This window comes from Scardinius erythrophthalmus (assembly GCF_964197995.2).
Source record: "Scardinius erythrophthalmus genome assembly, chromosome: 9".
NCBI classification, from domain to species: domain Eukaryota; kingdom Metazoa; phylum Chordata; class Actinopteri; order Cypriniformes; family Leuciscidae; genus Scardinius; species Scardinius erythrophthalmus.
Genome location: NC_138229.1, coordinates 2,627,544 through 2,650,821, shown reverse-complemented (window position 1 = coordinate 2,650,821; position 23,278 = coordinate 2,627,544). Strand labels below are relative to the sequence as shown.

The following is a 23,278-nucleotide window of genomic DNA, read 5'->3' as shown; positions in this document are numbered from 1 at the left end:
CTTCCTTAAAATACAGGGTGCATAAGTTTGGACACCCCTATGTTAAATTCCCACAGAGGCAGGCAGATTTTTATTTTTAAGTATTTTCTTAAAGGGATGATTCGGAGTACTTAAATAAACTCCTGATGTACTTACAAACTTTCCAATGCCTCGTTTTATGAGTACAGAACCTATTTGTGCTACTGTAGAAGTTTGGTCCATTCTGGGCATTATTAGTGGGGTAACTTACCAGATACAGCCTTGGATCCATTAGCGCCTGCACTAAGACATCCGGCTGATATCTCTAAATAAGCTCTAACTTTAATAATGTTCAACCGAGGGAAAAAAGGCTTGAGGCTCGAGGTCATGGTGCAAAGGACCCTAGGTTGATTTTACTCCGAACCATCTCTTTAAGTATAATAATGCATAATTAGAAACGGTTAACGGGTGTTTTTTAAACCTCCTCAACCAGTTTTCATATCCTGACTGATCACAGAGATATTAATTAAACCCATAATCGAATCACCCAAGTGGAAAACAGAGCGCAGCACATTTGCATAATTTTACACTCATTCATAGTAATAATCTGTCAGTGTGTGTGAACAGCGTGGCAAAATATTTACAGAAGCAAGCAGTGCTGTCAGGTTTCATTAAAACCAGGAGAAAAGGATCATTCTGGGATGGAACAAGTGCCCACACACACACAGGCATCATATGAGCCAAGCTCATGAAGAAAGACAGAAGATTCATTTCTGAAGCGTTTCTCCTGAGTCTCACGCTCTCATTCAAACATCACAGATCAATCCATGATTAAAGAGGTCATATGATCCTCTGAGTCTCGAAGCCACTCCTTCTGAAAAGCACAATGTGCTGTAGTCAATCATTTCATCCCTTAAAACTCATCTTTGATCACCAAAATCACATATTTAAACGTTTTGCCTTAAAATATCTTGTGTAACTCGACACCCTTGCCTCATTTAGTATACCCGGTTCTATGAATATGCAAATGAGCCCCGCCTCCACTCACTCACTCACTCAGAGATCCACTGGTTGACGATCACACGTTGATCTGATTGGTTACAAGGTAGTTTGTGACGTCAGAAACACCAGCGATTTCAAAGCGTGTTTTTGAGACTGTCTTTGGTTCACTGCAGTTTTAAGGAGGAAATACTCAGCAATGCTGTCGACTTATGAATTTACACATGGTTTGTCTTAAAGCAGATTAAAAACACCACATAGACACATAAACAACATTAAAAGCTGGATTTACACCTCAGGAGGACTTTAAAATCCTCAGGTTTCACCAAGGTTCGATTCCCAGGGAATGCATGAACTGATCAAATGCAATGTAAACCGCTTTGAATACATCAATGCAAAAAACAAACAAAAGTAAAATAATATTGAGATTAGCATTATAGTACATATGCAAGTACACCATAAGTATGGGGATAATATATATCCAACTTTATATTAAGCTTTGCGATAATATGGTTATAAAATGGCGATAATATGGATAATATAAGTCATACACAGATTTGGAGCAACATGAGGATGAGTAAATGATGACTGTTTGATTTCTGACTGAACGATCCCTTGAAAAGCTCACAGATGGACAGTAGATCATGAGATCTCTCTGAAACAGGAGGATAGCTTGACTCCAGCATGAGGAAATGTGAAGCGCTAAGAGTCATTTAGCGTTCGTCACAGGCCTGTGTAAGCGCTTTAAAGCCCACGGATTACTCAGCAAAACATCCACAGACTGTTTACAGGACATTAACGCAGACATTTCCCAATATAGCAAACACTTCAGAGGCTCGACGTTTGTCAGGCTTGCAAAAAAGTTGCCATCAGAGGAGCTTGAAAAGATAAAGGTGAAAGTCTTAAAAGTTTGTGTAACGGCATCAGTCTGCTTCAGTCAGACTCATGGACTTCTTAGGCTTTAAGTGGATCTCAGACGAGCAGAGGATCATGGGAAGGCTGTATTCTGAGCTCAGGATGTTTTAAGCAACTTAATGCGTGACGGATTCGAGCGTTGTGTTCATCACACCATTTCACGGCTTCTTAAATGTGACAGGAAGAAAATGAAGCCTGATGAAAACTCGAATAAGCTGAATGTCAGAAAGCCTCTCAAGAACATATTTCATCACACAATTGGGGGTGGCGCAATGGATAAGACACATGCCTTTGGTGTGAGAGACCCGGGTTCGAATCCACTGTGAGACACCAATGTGTCCCTGAGCAAGACACTTAACCCCTAGTTGCTCCAGAGACGTGCGACCTCTGACATGTATAGCAATTGTAAGTCGCTTTGGATAAAAGTGTCAGCTAAATGAATAAATGTAAATGTAAATTAAATCAAAGTTATTATTTTCATAATAATTAAGCAGTCCTCCACAAAGCCCTAAATTAATACATGATTAACTAACTGTATTTTTCTATGTACATTTCTGAAATGCACTTTCTGTAAAGCTGCTTTGAAACAGTATGCATTGTGAAAAGCGCTATACAAATACATTTGAATTGAATTAAATTCATGTAAAAATAATGATAAATACACATACAAATATTTTTTATATTAGGGGAGTATTTGTTGCACTGCCTTAGATTTATATTGCATAAAAAAATGGATTCATATTTTTTATTAATATAATATGCAGTTCTTTTTACTGCAATACAGTAATTTGTTACTGTCATATCATGAGAATCTAATGAGTCAGTGAGGCAAACAGGAATTACAAAAAATTACAAAATGTATAATAAAATAAACAAAAAAATATTAGAGGGAAATATGTCATAATTACTGTCAATGCAAAAACAAATATAGTGATCCTAAAAGTACTCCTTTCTTTTCACAAAAAAATAAATAATAATAATTATATATTAAATATTTCATTAATTAATCGTCATATATATATATATATATAGACATATACTTAAATACTTATTTATTATTATTTATATATATAAATAATTAATATTTATATTAATAAATAAATATTAAGTGCTTTATTTTTATTGTACATCATTTCTTTTATTTTTATGAAATGACACTAAATAAGAAGCTAAAACTCCAGCAGGTGATGGTAAACGTCTAAATGAGTAAGCGAGTCACTAATAGGCCTTATGCCCAGCTCCACTACTTCCTGAACTTCAGCCAGCTCCTTTGTTTCCTGTCTGCCATTATTGGACAAACTGATTAATCCAGGTGTGTCTGATTATTGTTACTGAGGTCAGGCACACCTGGATTAATCAGTTTGTCCAATAATGGCAGACAGGAAACAAAGGAGCTGGCTGAAGTTCAGGAAGTAGTGCAGCTTGGCATAAAGGCTATTCATTCGATTCGTTCGAACAACTGATTCATTCAGGAATGAAGTAAATGGCTCTTTATGAACGAGTCATTAAATCATTGGTTCACTCGATTGATTCGCTCGAAACGCTGATTCATTCAGAAACGAAGCATCACTGTCTGTTGCTCAGAGACGCCGTTCTACAATATTGTGTCTAAAATATAACACAATATGAGCTTCTTATTTATTGAACTATTGTATAAAATCAATATCACTCAAAACCAGCACTAGTGTGATATTGGAGCTGTTGCTAGTGTGATATTGATCAACTATATCACTATATAAATAAATATGAGACAAAACGACATTTTTGCCCTGATATCATGAATTCTAGGGGAATATAACTGCAGTCTATAGTCTTCATCACGCAGTGAGTTGCTGCCATCACCATCAGCTGGATGAAGTGTAAGATGACCTATGACCTGGGTCTGGGGCGGGTGTGTTAAATGCATTAATTTCCCATAGCTAATTAATTAAATTAACATGTTAAATCGACAGCCCTATACACACACACACATACAGAGCAAACATAGGCTACATATAGAGATGAATTCCCCCTCAAACATCACATTAAATACGTGAACAGTGGTTGATCTTGATTTCCATACTGATATTCGTCAGTAGAAAGGAAAAGCCTCTCCTGAAGTCATATCCCGTGTCTTAAAGACTCGCAAGGTACTTCTGCTCTTCATGAATATTTGAATTGGCTCATACATTATGCAAACCGGGAGCCGCTGGGCGAGCGCTGCGAGTCTACATGAGCTAAAGCCTGTGAGCTTCTGAAGTCTTCATGTCTTCTGCTCACAGAAACAAATCATGCGCAGATTAACAGCAGATTACTGCAAACATACAGTACAGCCTCCGAGAGAACACATCAAAACACATCAAACCTCGTTCTGGAGTCAGTCAAACACAGTCTTCAGACAATAAAAGCTGTCTGTCATTCTGCCTCAGAAGAGACAAAGCTGTGAAGGTTTGGATGAACGATTTCAGATATCTCCTGAAAAATGCACCTATTACCAGCCAAACACACTGATCTGAAGCACTTCGCCTTTTCGCTTAATTATAATAAAAGCACAAACTGAATTAGCATTGACCTTCATCTCATTGTTCTCTTCCAGAACACACTGCTGTAAATATGAGGTCACAATAAAACCTGTCAACCTTCCCTTGACCTCTGACCCCCCAAATGCACGCCTTTGTGTGTCAAATGATGGACTACATGACCTCTGACCTCTGTATTGACCTCAGCCTATATGGCAGCTGCATCTAAAAACTGAAAAAAATCCTTCTGAGAGAAAAGACGGGTCAAGTTTCTTTGTTTCTCAGGTGTTTCTGCTGACGTGTCTCACACACGTCTCATCGAGACACTGTCTCAAACGCCTCAGATTTGAGAAGATATGATCTGAAATCAAAAGCTGTCAAAAGATCTCAATATGAAACACCTCTCATCAAACTTTATATAACTGATCAAAATAAAGCTATAGATAGAAATATTTCAAATAATAAATACAATTATTTTAACAAAAAAATGGAAAAAAGCACATAATTTTTTTTTTAATAAAATGACTAAAACTTAAACTAAAATGACTAAAACTTAAACTAAAATTAAATCAAAAGCTGAAAATATAAAAACAAAAGCTAATTCAACAACTGAAAAAAATACTATAATATAAATCACACTAAAATGTCATCATTATCTATTTATATTTCTCATATTTAATGAGAAAAATCTGAGACAGAGTTGAATATTTTCCTCTAGGTATTCATGCAAACATTTTAATAACACACAAAAAAGTCTGAAGCTCCAACATTTATTCACCCAGACTTTTTCAACAACAAAATTCCTTGATATTTTTGATATATCCTTGATATTTTCCAATTATTCATAAAAAAATCACTTTCTAGAATTTTGTTTTTTTGGGGGGTGCCGATTAATCTTGTGATTAAATAGATTCAGGATATTCACACATTTTGATCAAATTAAATTTCATAACTTTTTTAATTATTTCATACCTTTTAAATCATTTTTAAATCATTGTAGATATAAAATATCTAATTTAAAAATATACAAAGAGCAATTTTAGGCCTGAAAATCATTTGAATTTGAACGTTTCCTGATATTTTACAGTGAAACGAGGGATCCCTGGGAATGTGTGTGATAATGTGTGTGATAATGTGTGCTTTTGGGGAACTGTACATCAGGATGAACTGGAAGCTTTTACTTGTTTTAAATCACAGTCTGGATAAAGTCCTCCTGAAGAACACAACATGTGAAGGACAGACTGTATATGACCGATGGTTCATGAGCTAAGAACTGTCATGGGTAAAAAGCAATTACACATTTGGATATTTCACCCAAAAATGATGTTTATACTCATAGTTATTATCTCCAAAAAGTCATAAAAAGCGCATTACAGTGTCATGACAGTAGTCCCTATGAAGTCATAAGATCTTTTGCATTTGGAACAGACTGACTACTGTAATGATGTGTTTTTGGAGATGGTCACTGTGTTTTTTTTGTAAGAGCAGCTTTTCTTTCCTTTCTTTCACAGAAGAAATAAAGGTTCGGATCGCCATGAAGTGAGAAAACGTTCATATCAGTTTAAAGTCTCACCGATTTCACAGCTCTCTCCTGCGTATCCCTGCGGACAGAAGCAGCGGAAAGCCTCTCCGTGAGGAAGACACGTCCCTCCATGAAGACAACGGCATCTGTCGTCCACTGCAACACAACACACACACACACACACACACTGCTGTCACTGGTGCTGTGGAGGTGATCCATCACAATCTGTCTGTGATTATAAAGCACACACACGCACGCACGCACGCACGCACACACACACACACACACACACACACACACACACACACACACGTGTGTGACTAATGAGAGGTTCAGGAGGAACACCTGGTAAATGAGTCCAGTTTTACAAACATCATGTGACCCTGGATCACGTAACCAGTCACATGTCACATGGGTATATTTGTGGCAATAGCCAACAATACATTGTATGGGTCAAAATTATAGATTTTTCTTTTATGCCAAAAATCATTAGGATATTAAGTAAAGATCATGTTCCATGAAGATATTTAGTAAATTTCCTACCGTAAATATATAAAACATGTATTTTTGTGAGTGAATGCAGCACAATCGCCAACATAAATGCACAACTTTAAAGGAGATTTTCTCAATGTTTCGATTGTTTTGCTCCTTCAGATTCCAGATGTTCAATAGTTGTTAAAATATAGTTGTATCTCGGCCAAATATTGTCCGACTCCTATCCTAACAAACCATTCATCAATGGAAAGATTATTTATTCAGCTTTCAGATGATGCATAAATCTCAATTTAAAAAAAACTGACCCATGTGACTGGTTTTGTGGTCCAGGGTCACATTTGTGTTACATTACAGCACTGGCACTTTATTGACAGACCGGGACTAGATTCGTACATTTACCTGCTGCAAAACTGTTTAAATATCTAACACTAATATGAGCAATAATAATAGTGACGCTTGACTTAGACATCACTAAACAGCGGCATATAGTTGATTACAGTATTTATTTAAGGTGTGTGTAATTAATCAAAATCAAACCCAAACCGTGATTAGCTTAGTGTATCAAATAGTAAAAATGTATGCATGAAATTAGAAGCTTTATGAGCCCAATGACGCAACATTTTAAGAGAGACATAAATATTAATATTGTATTTTTAAAGCTGCACTGTAAATAAACGTAATATTAGTAGTATTATATTATTGTTCTTAAAAACTAGCTTTTTTATATTATATATATTATAATAGTAATATTTGTTATTTTGTTTAATATTCTTTATTAATAATAATATGTAATAATAATAATCACATTAATTATGATCAAAATCTATATAATTATTATATTTACAGTATATTAAAAATAATATAATTATTATAAATTAATTATAAAAACGTATACTACTACTAGTAAAAAGTTATTATTATTATTAAAATAAATATAATTAACATATTTATATTAATATATAATTATTATAAAAATAAATATAAAAAATATAATACTAGTGGTTATTATTATCATTATAAAAATCAATATAATCAATATATAATTATTATAAAATAAATTAATATTTTTTTGCACAAAATTGTGCAGTCCTACAAAAATAGCTGAATTTGTAATAATTTACAATGCCAATTAATTATTATTATTTTTATTCTCAAACACAGATCAAATAACTCTCACACATGACAAACGACCTCCGCCTGTGTCAGACTAACAGTGTGACATGAAATAATACGCATTTATCATTTATAGAGCGATAGCAAAAGTAGATCAAAAGTAGATATTTATACATGTTGCGTTCTGGTCTATTATTGTGGCATCATGAGTTTTAGATTCACCCCACTAAAGATAAGCTGCGTTTGGTCACTTGTGTGCGGATCTTGAGCAGAATAAACAGACGTCATGATGACAGTCAGTCAGTCTGAAAACACAACACCATCATTTAGTTCTGCTCTCTCTGAGCCTCTCTTCATCACACCACATGTGCGCTCGTTCAGGCCTGTAATGGGTTCTAATACACACACTGAATGAGTTTCACCACTGACCTGAACTGTGACAATCCCACATCAACCACATCACCATATATATATATATATATATATATATATATATATATATATATATATATACAGAGAGAGAAAGAATCGAAGATGCAGTGGATTGAAAAATCTTTGTGTGTGAAAGTCAATTCACAGACTCAAGGACATATACATGATATACATTCAAAGACATCACAAATCAACATTTACTCTCCTTATGTTGCTCCAAACCGTATATCCTAAAACTATATATATATATATTTAAATATACACACATATATACACATACATATAAACAGGACTTGACATTAACACTTGCCAAATGCGGGTGGATTTCGTCAGTGGTGTGTAACACAGTCTCTCCTACTAGACACACTAGTATAATTTTATATATAATATATAAATTTTTCAGTCTTTCAAAGTCCCCCTGAGGTAAAAAGCAAGTGTTTAATGTTGTTTATGTGTCTATGTGGTGTTTTTAATATGCTTTAAGACAAACCATGTGTAAATTCATAAGTCGACAGCATTGCTGAGTATTTCCTCCTTAAAACTGCAGTGAACCAAAGACAGTCTCAAAAACACGCTTTGAAATCGCTGGTGTTTCTGACGTCACAAACTACCTTGTAACCAATCAGATCAACGTGTGATCGTCAACCAGTGGATCTCTGAGCTGAGTGAGTGAGTGGAGGCGGGGCTCATTTGCATATTCATAGAACCACGCATACTAAATGAGGCAAGGGTGTCGAGTTACAGTCAAGATATTTTAAGGCATGAAGAATTTTTTTCAAGCAAAAAACTTTAAATATGTCATTTTGATGATCAAAGATGAGTTTTAGGGGGCTAAAATTATCGACTGCAGGGGGACTTTAAAGAAGCATCTGAAATAATAAACTAAGTACAATGTAGTTATTTTTCGATACATATATAGAAATATCTGAAACGCTTTCAATATTAATTTTCTGCAGAATAGATACACGATACCAGCTGCTCTTTCTCTCTCTCATCTCTCCGACAGCGAGTGACACACAAACCCGCCTCTCTTCACTCACTCATTTCATTTGCTCTGGCGTATTGCACGCACATAAAGCCGCCTCTCAATACTAAACTAAGTTATTTTTCTGCACTTAAACAGTCAAATACACAAAATAATGTCAAAATGCCGGTCTTGGCGACTATTCACATTAACACAGTCAGTTGTGTTTTAAGTGAACATAAACAGTTGAGAAAGAAAACACACGTGTAACAGTATAATGGATCCGTGCGTCAGGTCTTAAAGTGACAGTAGCCTAATATTCCTGCTGCCAAATTATGAGATAATGTCAAAAATATCTATATGGCAGTTTTCCCCCATGGTATCGATGTCAAAACTGTGGCCAGTGAAAATAGTAACGTTGCCAGTAACTTTGGAAAACCACTAGCCACAGTGACTAGTGAACAAAAAAGTGAATGTCAATATAAGAATATCTCTTTTTTTCCCCACAGAAGCAAGAAATACATAAAGGTTTATATCTGTATAATTATGTTAGTCTTTGTCTTTTCCTCTGTCTCTCTCTCTCTCACATTGATGGGCTTCACAAACCCTCTTGGATGCACTGAGGTTCTGTTGTCATGGTAACTGTGCGGAGAGCAACCCGCCAATAATCCTATCGTTCCACAGGCCACGCCCCTTTTCACTTAATTACCGGCATCACATGGCAAACCATCATTTCAGCCCTAATTGGTTAGTTTGTTTTAAGCACAAATGCAAACGAGCCACATCCTTGAGGTCACACCAGCATGCCATGATGGGATAATCACAGAACACTGAAAACTATATGCAACCTTATATAACTGTTAAAAATCACCTCTCACCTTTGCATTTGCCCTCTTAACCTCACAAAGCAGAGCGATATGCAAATATTGCATACTGAGAGAGAGAAATAGAGTGTGATAATCGCACAATCATCAGAGGTAAAGAATAACCCATCAGGCAGACTGATTTAATTCAGTGTTTACACAGCTGCAAATTTACTTACACATCATCACATTAACACAGCGTGTGCGTGTTAATCTTCTTCAAAACTCTTCAATGATATTATTAACACGCTGCGCATAAATAATACCATTTTATACAAAAACTCTGTTAGTTAGATAAAAATGTCACACTTACAGTATTTAAAAATACAATATTTAATATTTAAAAGATCTAATTTTCTTGCTTTTTTTAAATATAAGAGATTTAAACATACAGACCAATGTTATTTTGATATCATTGATATATTATAGTTCTTTTTAATTCGTTTTTATTTTTTAGAAATTCCATTTCCTTATAATTAAAGTTCATTTTCTAGTAATTGTGTGCGTGCTTTGTCACTTTTATTAGTTTTTCTTAACTATCTATATATTGTTTATACATTTTTTGTTTTAGCTGTTCTAGTACTTCGTGAAACTAAATGAAAATGAGAAATGTTGTCAACTAGCTGGATAAAATAAGCTGGATAAATATTTCATTCCGCTAGTTGCATATTTATATATATATTTGGTACGGACGTCAGTGTGTTTCCTCCACATCAGTCATGTCAGTCTGTACAGGCCACAGGGCTCTTGTGATTGACAGGTGATGTAACACTGAAGGTCAAATCTGGCATTCTTCAGGACGACAGACAGGAGACACTAGAGAATGTCGGTTTGTGTCAGTCCGACTGCTTCTAACATGACCGGAGAAAAGACAGGAAAGCCAGTTAGCAGCCAGAGATTGAGTGGAGACTATAAGAAGATCTGCAGTCATGAATGTGACGAGCTAAAACACTTTCCCTGAGAGTCAGAGTTAATCAGAGCAGATGCTGAAGACGAGTGTGAACACACACACACACACACACACACACACACGCACATGCACACACACACACACACACACACACACCTCCCACTATAGCGTATCACATTTTCAAGAGCCTGATGAAGTGCTAAACAGCTGGGAGCTGAATAGTGGCACATACATGCATTTATACAAACACACACACACACACACACTCACACACACTCTCACAGACACACAAACTCACGTGCACACACACACTCTCACACACACACGCATGAGTGACTGAAAAGCCATTACAAAAAGTGAAATAGACTGTATAGATTAGTCGATATATAATTTATTTCATATCAACAAAAAAAGCTCCTCACTAACCTACATTCCACAACAATCCAAATGTAATTAATATTCATGAGCATAGCTAATAAGCGTTATATTGTGTCTCTGCACTTTTTAAATGATTCTGAAACATGTGAAAAGTGAATCGGACACATCAGGCCACGAGTCAATGAAATGTACTGATTATCTGCCATGTGCTCATTAATTATAATGGTTTCGTTGCTACGCCACACAATCAGCACAACTAGTGTGAAATCAATGTCCATTTTGACATCCAAATATTCCTAACTGGCCGCAAACTCTCAGTATTATAAGCAAATCTGTGGGCGTTGATTAATATTCATGCACCAATATGAATATTCATTCAGTGAGCCCTCTGCCCAAAGCACACACTCATCACATAATTAAACCCAACAAGAGTCTCTCTCCTGCACCTGGACGTCCACCCACCTGCCATATCTGATTCAAAGGTTATTCAAAATCTCTCATCTGGTGTAAATACTGTGCAGGCATCAGGACACGCTCTCGAAATAGGAGGAAAACAGGTTTTTTAATGTTTTTTTGCAGCAACTTAAGTTAAAAAAAACTCATCAAAACATTTTTTGGCTTTATAAGGTTGCACTTTTGTAAAGAAACAAAATGTTTCTCTACATAATCTATCTAAATGTGAGTTTGGAAGACTCACGCTGTGCATTTGAAAAGCAAAATGCATCAAACATTAGGCTACATGTTTTTAGTCCAATCTCATTTCATAACGAATGATAACATTTGAAGTAACATATGATAATCCATATATTTTTCTCTAGTGTAGTGTACTGAAGTGTTTCTTTATAATGATATATAGTTATAGGTCTAGTTATAGTTATAGAAAAATCACAATTAGATTTTCTTCCCCAAATCGCTCAGCCCTAGTTTCTCCTGATATCAGCATGTTCACAGTTGCTGTTGTTTTTTTACAGGGTCCAGATGCCACTGATGAGTCCTGCTGACTTAAACATTCACACGAGTCTCTGTACATGAACATGGTCAAATGAAAAAGCAAACACCTTGGAAATGACAGGTATGCTGAACATGAACTGTTTCAGGAATGGCACAAAGGTGTGTGACTGTTCAGGTCTCTGTCTTTAGATCACACTGATCTAATTCCTGTGCCATTCCTGAAACAGTTCATGTTCAATAATGTGCCTTTTTGTCCTTCGTTATGTATCTTTGGATTATAGTTGTGTTGTAAATAAATCCAAATAATCAAAAAGCAATTATTATAATCTCTCTACATTCTTTGTTCTAGTCCCACCTGATAGGGCCATTAGGGGAGGGTCTTTGTCTTCTCAGGTGTGAAACTAGGGGTGCGCCGATCCGATATTCGGTATCGGTATTAGTCCGATACTGGCCAAAATCACTGGATCGGATATTTCATGAATCGCGGGAGTATAACCCGATCTGATACGATCACGTCCCTTAGTCCTAAATTGTCATACAAATGCTTAACAACACCTGAGAGACATGCCGTAAAGAGAGATGAGCAACACGCGTCACGCAGGGTTGCCAGATTTTCACATACAAATCCCGCCCGCGTTTCGGGGTGGGAGAGACCGCGACTTCATCTGGCTGGAGTTTCACGGTACTTTCTCCCAGATGCCTGTTAGATCACAACACTGGAGTAGAGAGCACTACTGTTCAGAAATTAAAACTGTTAAAAGGCTCAAACTAATTGCATATTATAAAACTACGCATCAATATCTCTTCCCTTTGTGCTTTGAACTTTTCAATGCGAAGTGCTGTCGCTGTGCACTGTGACTCCATGTCGCTTCAAGCGCATCATTCTGCGCACGAAATGCGCATAAGCGTTTCGTGCCGCTTGGAGCCTTTCATATTACAATACTTTTGAGCAACGAAAGTTTATTGATAGCTTTAGTTGTTCTGTCCTATCTATCATATGTTGCTGCTTCATTAAAAAGCTGCGCTTAAAATTTTTAAAAGAAATGCTTTTTAATTATATAGTAGCCTATATATTTTGTCCGTTTTTTGTTTTAGTTAGTAAAATAATGTTTAAGTCAAGCTTAAAAGCCTTTCTCAAAAGAATAATCACAGTCTCTTCCCCACAGTCAAGCATACAGATACAGTTTATTAGGTAATTCAGCACTTTTTTGAATTATTATTATTTTAGTATCGGATTGGTACTCGGTTTATCGGCCAATACTGAATCCCAGGTATCGGAATCGGTATCGGAGGCAAAAAAGGCGGATCGTGCCTCCCCTATGTGAAACACATCAATATTCATGATGACTCACGCCCTCCTCGCATATAGCTTTCTTACACAAAACATGTCTTTCAGATCCTCACTTCTCATCCTGCTGTATCTGTCTGCAGCATTTTACACAGTTAACCTCATCTCAGGAACCGCACTCCAATGGTTCAACCTCTCAGGTAGGTCCTTTAGGGTGTCATAGAGAAGTGAGGTGTCTAAGACCCAACATCTAGCTACTGGAGTGCCTCAGGGCTCAGTGCTCGGACCACTTTTCTTCTCCATCTACTTGTCATCACTAGGATCTGTCATTCAGAAACATGTTTTTTTCCTATCACTGCTATGCTGATGACACACACAACTCTACCTCTCATTCCAACTAGAAGATCCGACGGTAGCTTCTCACATCTCAGCCTGCCTGACAGACATTTCTTGCTGGATGAAGGACCACCACCTTCAACTCAACCTTGCGAAGACTGAGCTGCTTGTGATCCCGGTCAACCCAACAATCCACCACAACTTCTCCCTTTAGCTAGGTTCGTCATCCATAACTCCATCAAGGTCAGCCAGGAACCTTGGAGTTGTGACTGATGATCAATTGAACTTCACAGACCACATTGCTAGAAATGCCCAGTCCTGCAGTTTCGCCTCATACAACATTAGGAGGATCAGGCCCTTGCTATCAGAGCCATCCTTGTCCAAGCGCTTGTTCTATCTAGACTGGACTATTGCAATGCTCTCCTGGCTGGTCTTCCAGCTTGCTCTGTCAAACCTCTGCAACTGATCCAGATGCTGCAGCAAGAGAGACTTTAACGAGCAGAAGAGACACACGTCACACCTCTCCTTACATAATAGCACTGGTTGCCAATTGCCGCTCGCATCTAATTCAAGGCACTGGTGCTTGGCTTCAGAAAAACCACGGGCTCTGCTCCCTTTTACCTAAATTCAGTACTCCAGACGTATGTGCCCTCCAGAAGCTTGCATTCTTCAAGTGAATGTCGCCTCGTGGTGCCATTTCAACCAGGCACAAATCGCTTTCACAGACCTTTACCTAGACTGTTCCCTGCTGGTGGAATGACCTGCCTAACTCAACTCGAGCTGCTGAGTCCGTAGCCATTTTCAAGAAACGGCTGAAGACGCATCTTTTTCGGCAACGCTTGATCCGTTAATACTAACACTTTATTTTATTTTTGTCTTCTATTCTATATCTATTTAAAAATCTCATAGCAGATCTATACAGTAGGGGTTGCACAACTACTGATTTCTGCTAGTCGATTTCTTATCAAAACAATACTCGAGTTACTCGACTACTCGTCGTTTATGCTACTGTAAATGAAATAGCTAGATCTTATCAATAAACATTTAATTTATAGCCTAATGCAACAATTACATAAGTAAACTCTCAAAACATTATAATTATGACATTTCATTTTTAAATTTTCATGTACAAGTCTAAAGCCAAATAAATAGCCGTTCCTGCCTTTCATTTCAGACGTCTGCTTCTAGGGGCCGTTCACATATCGCGTCTTTTCCGCGCTCAAGGTCGTTATTTCAAATGTAGGCGCGCGCTCATAATGAAAGAAACATGGTGCGCTAGTTTTTCCAGGCGGGTTTTTCCTTCTCATCACCAGAAATATATCTAGTAGTAAAGCTAATGCAAGGGCTAGAAATAAATGAATCCTTTGCTGAATGATACTTCCTCGTCGTCATCATGGAGAGCGCAGTTTGGTTGCATAGCGACGACAGACGGCGCGGGAGCGCAAGCGCTTGTAGGAGACAGCGGCACGGCCGCGCGCTTTCCACACGTTTTTAGACGCAATATGTGAACGGCCTCTTGCAGAGTTGGCCAATTACAATATTTTTGTCATCCTTGATGAAATACTTCCACACATCTGACATGTGTTGTCTGTTGGTGACGTTCGACATTTTTAATTCATTTATGGCTAATGGACGCTCGAGTAGTCGATTGTTTCCGACAGCGTCGAATAGTGGTTGAAGTAGTCGATCTATCGACTACTCGACTAGTCTATGCAAGCCCTAATATACAGGTGGAGCTGAGGAAGGTGGAGGGTTTCTGAAAGCATGTTGCACTGCTAAGGCAAAAACTACCTGTATATTTGAAGGTGAAGCGCGCAAGCTCATTGGCTACCGATACAGCAGGAACCAATCAGCTGTGTCCTATACATAATGATGTGATTACGAGCAGGTTGAGTTAGGGCCTCTTAGCCTGCGCCACCTAGAGTTTCATGACAGAATTTTGTATATAATTCACGTGATTCCTGTAATCCGTAAAAATACCAGAACCTCCATTAGCAACCTCAGCATTTATAAACCCTGTGTACGGCCCTGATTGAAAACAAACTCTTACCATCTCCTCCAATGGAGTGGTTCTTCTTGACGGCCTCGGTGCTGCTCAGATCCAGCTCTACGCTGATGTTTCCCGTCGTTCCAAAGCTTGCCGTCCAAGACTCGTCTGCAGATGCTGAGATGGTCGATCCACTGTTTTCAGCACTAAAAGACACTCCAGAGGGTGTCGCTGTGCTGTGGACGATGGCTGTTGTCATCTCAGTGGTGCTTGGGTTGGGTCGCTTGGATTTGTTCCTGCGTCTGTACTGGATTTCTCCACGGGCCTCACGGCCGTGTGCGGGACTGGTGCTGGCAAGGGAACCGGTGGTGGCGAGGGAACCGGTGGTGGCGAGGGAATCGGTGGTATCGGTGGTGGCGAGGGAATCGGTGGTATCGGTGGTGGCGAGGGAATCCGTGGTGGCGAGGGAACCGGAACCGGAAACAGTGGTGGCAAGGGAACCGGAACCGATGGTGGCAAGGGAACCAGTGGGGGCGAGGGAACTGGTGGTGGCGAGGGAACTGGAACCGATGGTGGCAAGGGAACCAGTGGGGGCGAGGGAACCGGTGGTGGCAAGGGAACCAGTGGTGGCGAGGGAACCGGAACCGGTGGTGGTGAGGGAACCAGTGGTGGCAAGGGAACTGGAACCGATGGTGGCAAGGGAACCAGTGGGGGCGAGGGAACCGGAACCGGTGGTGGCGAGGGAACCAGTGGTGGCAAGGGAACCAGTGGGGGCGAGGGAACCGGAACCGGTGGTGGTGAGGGAACCAGTGGTGGCAAGGGAACCGGTGGTGGCGAGGGAACCGGAACCGGTGGTGGCGAGGGAACCGGTGGTGGCGAGGGAACCGGTGGTGGCGAGGGAACCGGAACCGGTGGTGGCGAGGGAACCGGTGGTGGCAAGGGAACCGGTTCTCGACGTCACCACCGTCAGGGGCGTTTGGGACGACAGATACGAATCTCCCCACGAGCTGCCCTCCGTCTCCAGGACTCTACTCTCTCCAGAGTAATTCTCAGTTGATACGGAGACTTTGGGTTTGCTGGTTTTGGTTTTCTGTTCAGGTATTTCGGTCACCACGACCCAATCTCCTATTCTCTGTCGACCCGTGCGGTTGTCGCCCGTGGTGTTTGGCAGGATTGACGTCGACACGTCCGAACTTCTGGATGTGCCTAATTTATCAGTGACGGATGAAGGACGAGACAGCCATGAGCGACTCCACCATGATATCAACCCTGTGAAGACAAACACAAGCTGTGATTACTGTGGTGGTTTATTCAATCAGCAGTGCATCTTCTCGGATTCATTTCTACAATCTGTTTTTTTTGTCTCGAGAGAGCGGAAATTTGTCTGCCAGACTTTCTCATTAATTATTCATTTGACTCCAGTTTTTATTTACTCATCTAAGACTTCAGGCTGTTAGTGGTCAAACATCACTACTACTGTTGCTCATTTTTAAGATCAGTTAACTGAATCAAATTTCAGCGTGTAACTGCATCCGTTCATGTCCGTTTGTGCTAAAGATTTCTCAAGTTATGTTTTGTTGAGGTGATCAGATGCACCATTTTTACCACTAAAGGCAGGACTACATGACTTTTATAATCTGAACAGATTTCACAGGCATCATGCACTTGCTGTCTTTCTAACTGAGCAGCATTCACTTAACGAGACACAAACTCAAGCAAAAACACACTGACAAACGAAAACAATGTGTTCTAAAATCGGCTCAAAATATCAAGCGGGTTTGATCTCTTCTAAGTCTGACTGGATGGAATTCAGGTTTGAAGCTAAAAATGTGTCCATAAAACACTGTGATTTTCTGTGAAATCTGTCAACTCAAATCTGCAGACTGGCTCTAACTTTTAGAGCAACTGGGCATTGACTCAATTTGGGTCAAAAATCTGAAAAAGCTACAAAACTATTAAAAAGTATTAAAATACTAATAAATACTATATTAGTATATGAACAATACTGAAATAACATTGATTCTTTATTAAAACATAGGAGACGTCTGATCTTCACATTGTGCCGCTCACAAAATTAAATCCAAAATGTTTTCACTTAAAGGTATAGCGGAGGATTTTCTTTTTCCGGGTGGGTAGTGTAAACTATTGGTCCACCTAAGTGTCAATCATTCTGGTGATATGTTTACGTAAGGCCGTCGTACGTGCTCGTCCCTCAGTTTTCGCTTTCTGCGCATGCGCACTTTCAGGTGTTTATGTGTGGTGAGCTAGAGCTAAGCCATTCATTGAAGCTCGCCGTTTCACCGGGTCCTTTGAAAATGTCTGAGGGTCGCAAGAGAAAAAGTTTGTACGAACTGTATGAGAAGAAGAGAAAGGCCTCAGAAGAGAGAAACAAGATCAGAGTGTTTTTGGGAGATTGTTTCACACGATGGCGTGCGCTGAAAACACAGGTTGGGCTTCCCACTGATGCCTCAGTCGCGAAGTTTCTACTCGACAGGTAAAGTTTGGCATGCTATTTGGAGAAAAAGTGCAAATCTTCTTTTGGAAAGTAATCTTGTATGAGCGATGCCGACAGCAACTTGTAAACAGAGCGTGCACGAGGAGAACCTCGCAGGCTCGCACACGTTAATAGGCGTTCCCTCTCGGGAGCAGGTAGAGTGTTGCGCATGTGCATTTTTTCAAAAAGTGGAGAGGGCGGTTCTTATCTAAAATTCGGAAAGATCCTCCGCTATACCTTTAATGCACATTATAATATCACAGCAAGAAGAACCAGCTGATGGATGAAAAGCAATGGGTATTTTACATCAAATGTGATTTTACAAAAAAAAAAAAAAGAAGCTGTACCAAAACCGAGTGAGCTGCCTTGCTTTTATATAGGCAATGCAGAAAAACAAACTTAACGCAAGTACAAAAGCACTTGGCCAGAGCATCTACTTGCATTCAGTTGCATTGTGTGTGAAATGAATCTTGCATTGCTAGAAGCTAATAATCTAAGTACGCCTGCAGGCCAAATGCTCGCGGCTTCATTTGTGTACTTGTTTCTGGCCTAAAGCAGCATCTTAATGGATGAGTGGGCTGAAATTCTCCACATAATAAACTAAAATAACAAATATTGGGTGAAATAGTCTGTCTTAAATGCGGTAGGGAGCACAGTAGAATTTCGAACAGACAAGGTGCATGACAAGGTGATGTACAGTATAAATGTTATGTTCGCACATTTCAATGCCCTTTTTGTGCATACGCAATGTTTATACATCATTTACACGCACATATTGGGATTTATAAAAAATAAACTTAACATAAATATGTGCACACTATTTGTGCACAACAGAATGATTTAAAAAATGTTTTTATTTGTATATATATATATATATATATATATATATATATATATATATATATATATATATATACTGTATATATATGTATATATATATATATATATATATATATATATACACATTTAGATGAAATATCGCACTCTCATTAATGGAGTTAAGCACTCAAACAATATAAAGTAATTATCCAGAAGTTAAACAAAAAATATATGAATTTAGATTTGTTTAGATTGTTTTGTTTGTCAGTGACAATTGTATTGTCATTTTCCACTGACTGGGTTTTATAAAGGGAATTTTGCGCAGATTCAAGCTTTTGTGCGTGTATACACTTTCAGGATGAAATCACTGGAAAGTTTATACACGAGGTCCCATGTATATTTGGTATATCAGCAGAATAAACCACACAAAGTATTCAAGCGTACAGTTAGCGTACATAAGTGAACGGTGTGGTAGCAGTTTTCCAGTTTCTGGCTTTTAACCCTCCATTATGAAGCTTCCACTGGGACAGAGCCCAAATTCTGTCTTCATGGAAAATGTACTTTAATAATGTAGGCGACAGGCCTAAGTTTCCATTTGACGTTAAACATTAATGCTGTCGGGTTCAGTTTGGACCAGACAAGGTATCTGTATTAATGAAGGCAGAAAGGACACTAACTGAAGAATTATCTTGAAACTTTAACGTTCAGGCCTCCTCGACTTGAGATGGATGGACACTTTTTTTATTCATATGTTTCTACAGGAATATACAGATAAATACTTTTTAAAGTCTCCATGAAGTCAATAATTTTATCCTTTAAAACTCATCTTTGATCACCAAAATGACATATTTAAATGTTTTTTCCTTGGAAAAAAATGTTTCTTCATACCTTAAAATAGCTTGAATGTAACTCGACACCCTTGCCTCATTTAGTATACGCGGTTCTATGAATATTCAAATAAGCCCCGCCTCCACGATCGCACGTTGATCTGATTGGTTACAAGGTAGTTTGTGACGTCAGAAACACCAGCGATGATTCAAAGCGTGTTTTTGAGACTGTCTTTGGTTCACTGCAGTTTTAAGGAGGAAATACTCAGCAATGCTGTCGACTTTTGAATTTACACATGGTTTGTCTTAAAGCAGATTAAAAACACCACATAGACACACAAACGACATTAAAAGCTGGATTTTCACCTCAGGGGAACTTTAATATCCTCTCTTCCTAGTCTGTCAGTAACGCTCTGTTTACTTCCTGTCTCTATGAAGCTCCTCCTTCTGAAAAGCACACTGTGCTCTGATTGGTCGGCTGGAGCAGTGTGTTGTGATTGGTCGAGCGCTTCGAGTGTGTTTGGGAAATGTCCCGCCCCTTACCATAACCACCAGTTTAACACACTACTAACTAACTCAACCAGGCCCCGCCCCTTTATTCTGCGTATGAATTATTATAATGAGGAATATTGTGACGTGTTCGTTCCCGGAAGAAACTCAAGACTACATTGGAGGCGTTTCAGGAGTTCAGAAACACTGACACTGATATAGAGAAGAGCTCAGCAACATTACACACTAAACAAAGATGCTCATGGGAAAAGGCATAATAGTCACCTGAGTCAGGAGTTGCAGTGGTTTGCGTGTCCATCACGGGCGTCACACTCTTGGCTGTCGCCTCCGCATCACTTCCTGTCAAGTAGCTCCAGGGTTTCCACAATGAGCTGACGATGTTGTTGAGGGAACTCTTGCTCTTTCCTTGAGGAGCTGTAGGACTGACAGACTGACCGGATAGATCTTCATCCTCTTCCTCTGTGGCCGAGCCTCCAGGACCCGGATCTGACCCCGGAGCCGGAACCACCTGTTCTCCGTCTGGGAACGAGTCCAACTGTCCGCTCCAGTCCAGAGACGTGTCTCCAGCTCGGAGACGGGCCGTCAGATACTCGTCTGAGAGCTCGGGGGCGTCGGCGGCCATGTGCAGATCCAAATCTTTGTCCAAATCCACCTGTCCGGTCCAGTTAGTGGGATGAAGGTCGGGAAGATCCGACTGTGCGTCTGGAACACAGTCAGAGAGGAGCTTCATTAAGTTTAATATGGAAAAATAACACTGTTTACTTTCAAAATATTACATTATTTTCTAAATATGACAGGATAGTTCAGATTTAACTTGCACTTTGCATGGCAAGTATGAGAAATAATTCATTTTAACAACATGCATTACCATTCAAGAGTTCGGGATCAGTACGATATTTTAATGTTTTTGTGAAAAAAACAGGAGTATTGTGAAATAATATTCCAATTTAAAATGGCTGTTTTTGTGTGATTATATTGACAAATTTAACATCAACATCATTGCTTTAGTCTTCAGTGTCACATGATCCTTCAGAAATCATTCTAATATGATGATTTGATGCTCGAGAAACATTTATGATTATTATCAATGTTGGAAACAGCTTCATATTTTTGTTACATTTTATTTTTCAGGATTCTTTGATGAATAGAAAGTTCAAAAGAACAGCGTTTATTTGAAATAGAATCTTTTGTAACATTATAAATGTCTTTACTGTCACTTTTGATCTATTTAATGCTTCCTTACTGAACGAAAGTATTAATTTCTTTTGATCTTTTGAAAACTTAAGATAGAAAAGTCGATGTAACATTAAGCTTTGTATAAATTCTAATTTATATACTGTAACTCCATGACATTTGGTGGAAAATATTACTGATTTTCCTTATAGTTTTCAAACCATTCTAACTTTTAAAAAATATGCAACATCACTTTGGTGATATATTTAAATCTGCAGAGTTTAATTATCAATCAAAACATTCAAAAAATGTTTGCAAGGTCATTTAAAAATCTCTTAAACTCTCATCCTGCTCTAAAGAGAAGCTGAAGAATGGACCTGACAATCTAAATGATGACTATTTTCTATGCAAAAACCTTGACTGATATTAAAAGTGGACAAAATATTGTAAAATATGCTCCCTTTACCAATAACAAACAAGATGTTTTGATGGATTTAGTATATAGAAATGTGGACTCAGTATAAGTGACGGTGACTGAACAGATAATCCACAGGTTAATGATGTATAAATGAATTGTACCGGTGGTGGCCGAGTGAGATCGGGATGCGTCGTCTCCAGTCATGTACCTCCACGGTCTCAGCAAGGACTTCATGATGCCCGTCACAGCCTTCTGCGGTTTCTCTGCTGTCGACGGATTCAATTCAATTACTGCAGTTTCTCTCTCTAAACACATTACTCGAGTGGTAGAGCATATGCAAGAGACGTCAAGGTCACGGGTTCGCCTTGTCAGGTAAATAAATCTAAATGTATAGTCAAACGTCTAAGGGTACATTCAGAATGACATACCATCTGCATCTACTATAAAAATAAAATAAATGTAGTATGCAGTATGTATACTGTGCAAAGTTTGCAAATTTTCTTAATGCATGGAATACCAAATTCAAATAAATTGTCAAGTATATAAAAATGGTGAAAGATATTGTCTCATAAAGCAATGCATTTGACTTGACTTTGCATTTCCAGTGTTTCCAGTGACTTTTAAACCCACAAAATTGGTTTAAAAAATGCTAAATATCTTTATTTCCAAGATGACAGCTGAACGGCAATTGCTGAATATTATTACTATTGTTATTTTAATTATATATTATTTATTAATATTATATATGAAACTATTTATTTAAAACATAGTATACTTAATAGTATATTATTTAGTATATGTATTTAGTAAATAAATAAATATTTAAAACATAATATACATTTACTTTAATAATTATATTACAATAATATAATATAATTATATTATTTTATTGTAATATAATTATTAAAGTAAATATATTACAATAATATAAATAATTCTATTAAAATTTAATTATAATAATATTAATAACAATAATATATTGGTTAATAAAATTAAAACTTGCTGAATATTATTATTACTATAATTTTAATTATATATTATGTATTAATATTATATATTAAATTATTTATGACAGCTGAATGGCACTTGATGAATATTATTATTACTATTATTTTATTATTTTAATTATATATAATGTATTAATATTAAATATTACAATATTTATTTATTTAATACATAGTACACTTAATAGTATATATGTATATTTATTTATTAAGTAAATAAATATTTAAAACAATATTTATATATGATAAACAATTAATATAAGTATATTACAATTATGTACATATTTATATTAAAATATAATAATAATAATAATAATTATAAATTGGTTTTGAAAATTAAAAATATATATATTTCGAAAATGAAAGCTGAATGGCTTTTTGGTGAATTAAACATGCAACATTGAAGTTGTTAAAAATATTATGC

The 23,278-nt window shown here is 37.7% G+C and overlaps 1 protein-coding gene across 1 annotated transcript in view; it reads right to left on the bottom strand.

Annotated features, from left to right (window-relative positions):
• The window catches only part of ncana (neurocan a), a gene marked incomplete at its 3' end in the record, with an annotated part of 97,127 nt that overhangs the window by 16,903 nt on the left and 56,946 nt on the right, over window positions 1-23,278 (bottom strand). Inside the window, exons 7-10 of the mRNA XM_081375587.1 lie at window positions 22,012-22,116; window positions 20,524-20,961; window positions 15,673-16,878; window positions 5,944-6,048 (exon numbers count right to left, since the gene is read on the bottom strand). Of these exons, the coding sequence (XP_081231713.1) occupies window positions 5,944-6,048; window positions 15,673-16,878; window positions 20,524-20,961; window positions 22,012-22,116 (1,854 nt within the window). The remainder of the gene's footprint in view (window positions 1-5,943; window positions 6,049-15,672; window positions 16,879-20,523; window positions 20,962-22,011; window positions 22,117-23,278) is intronic.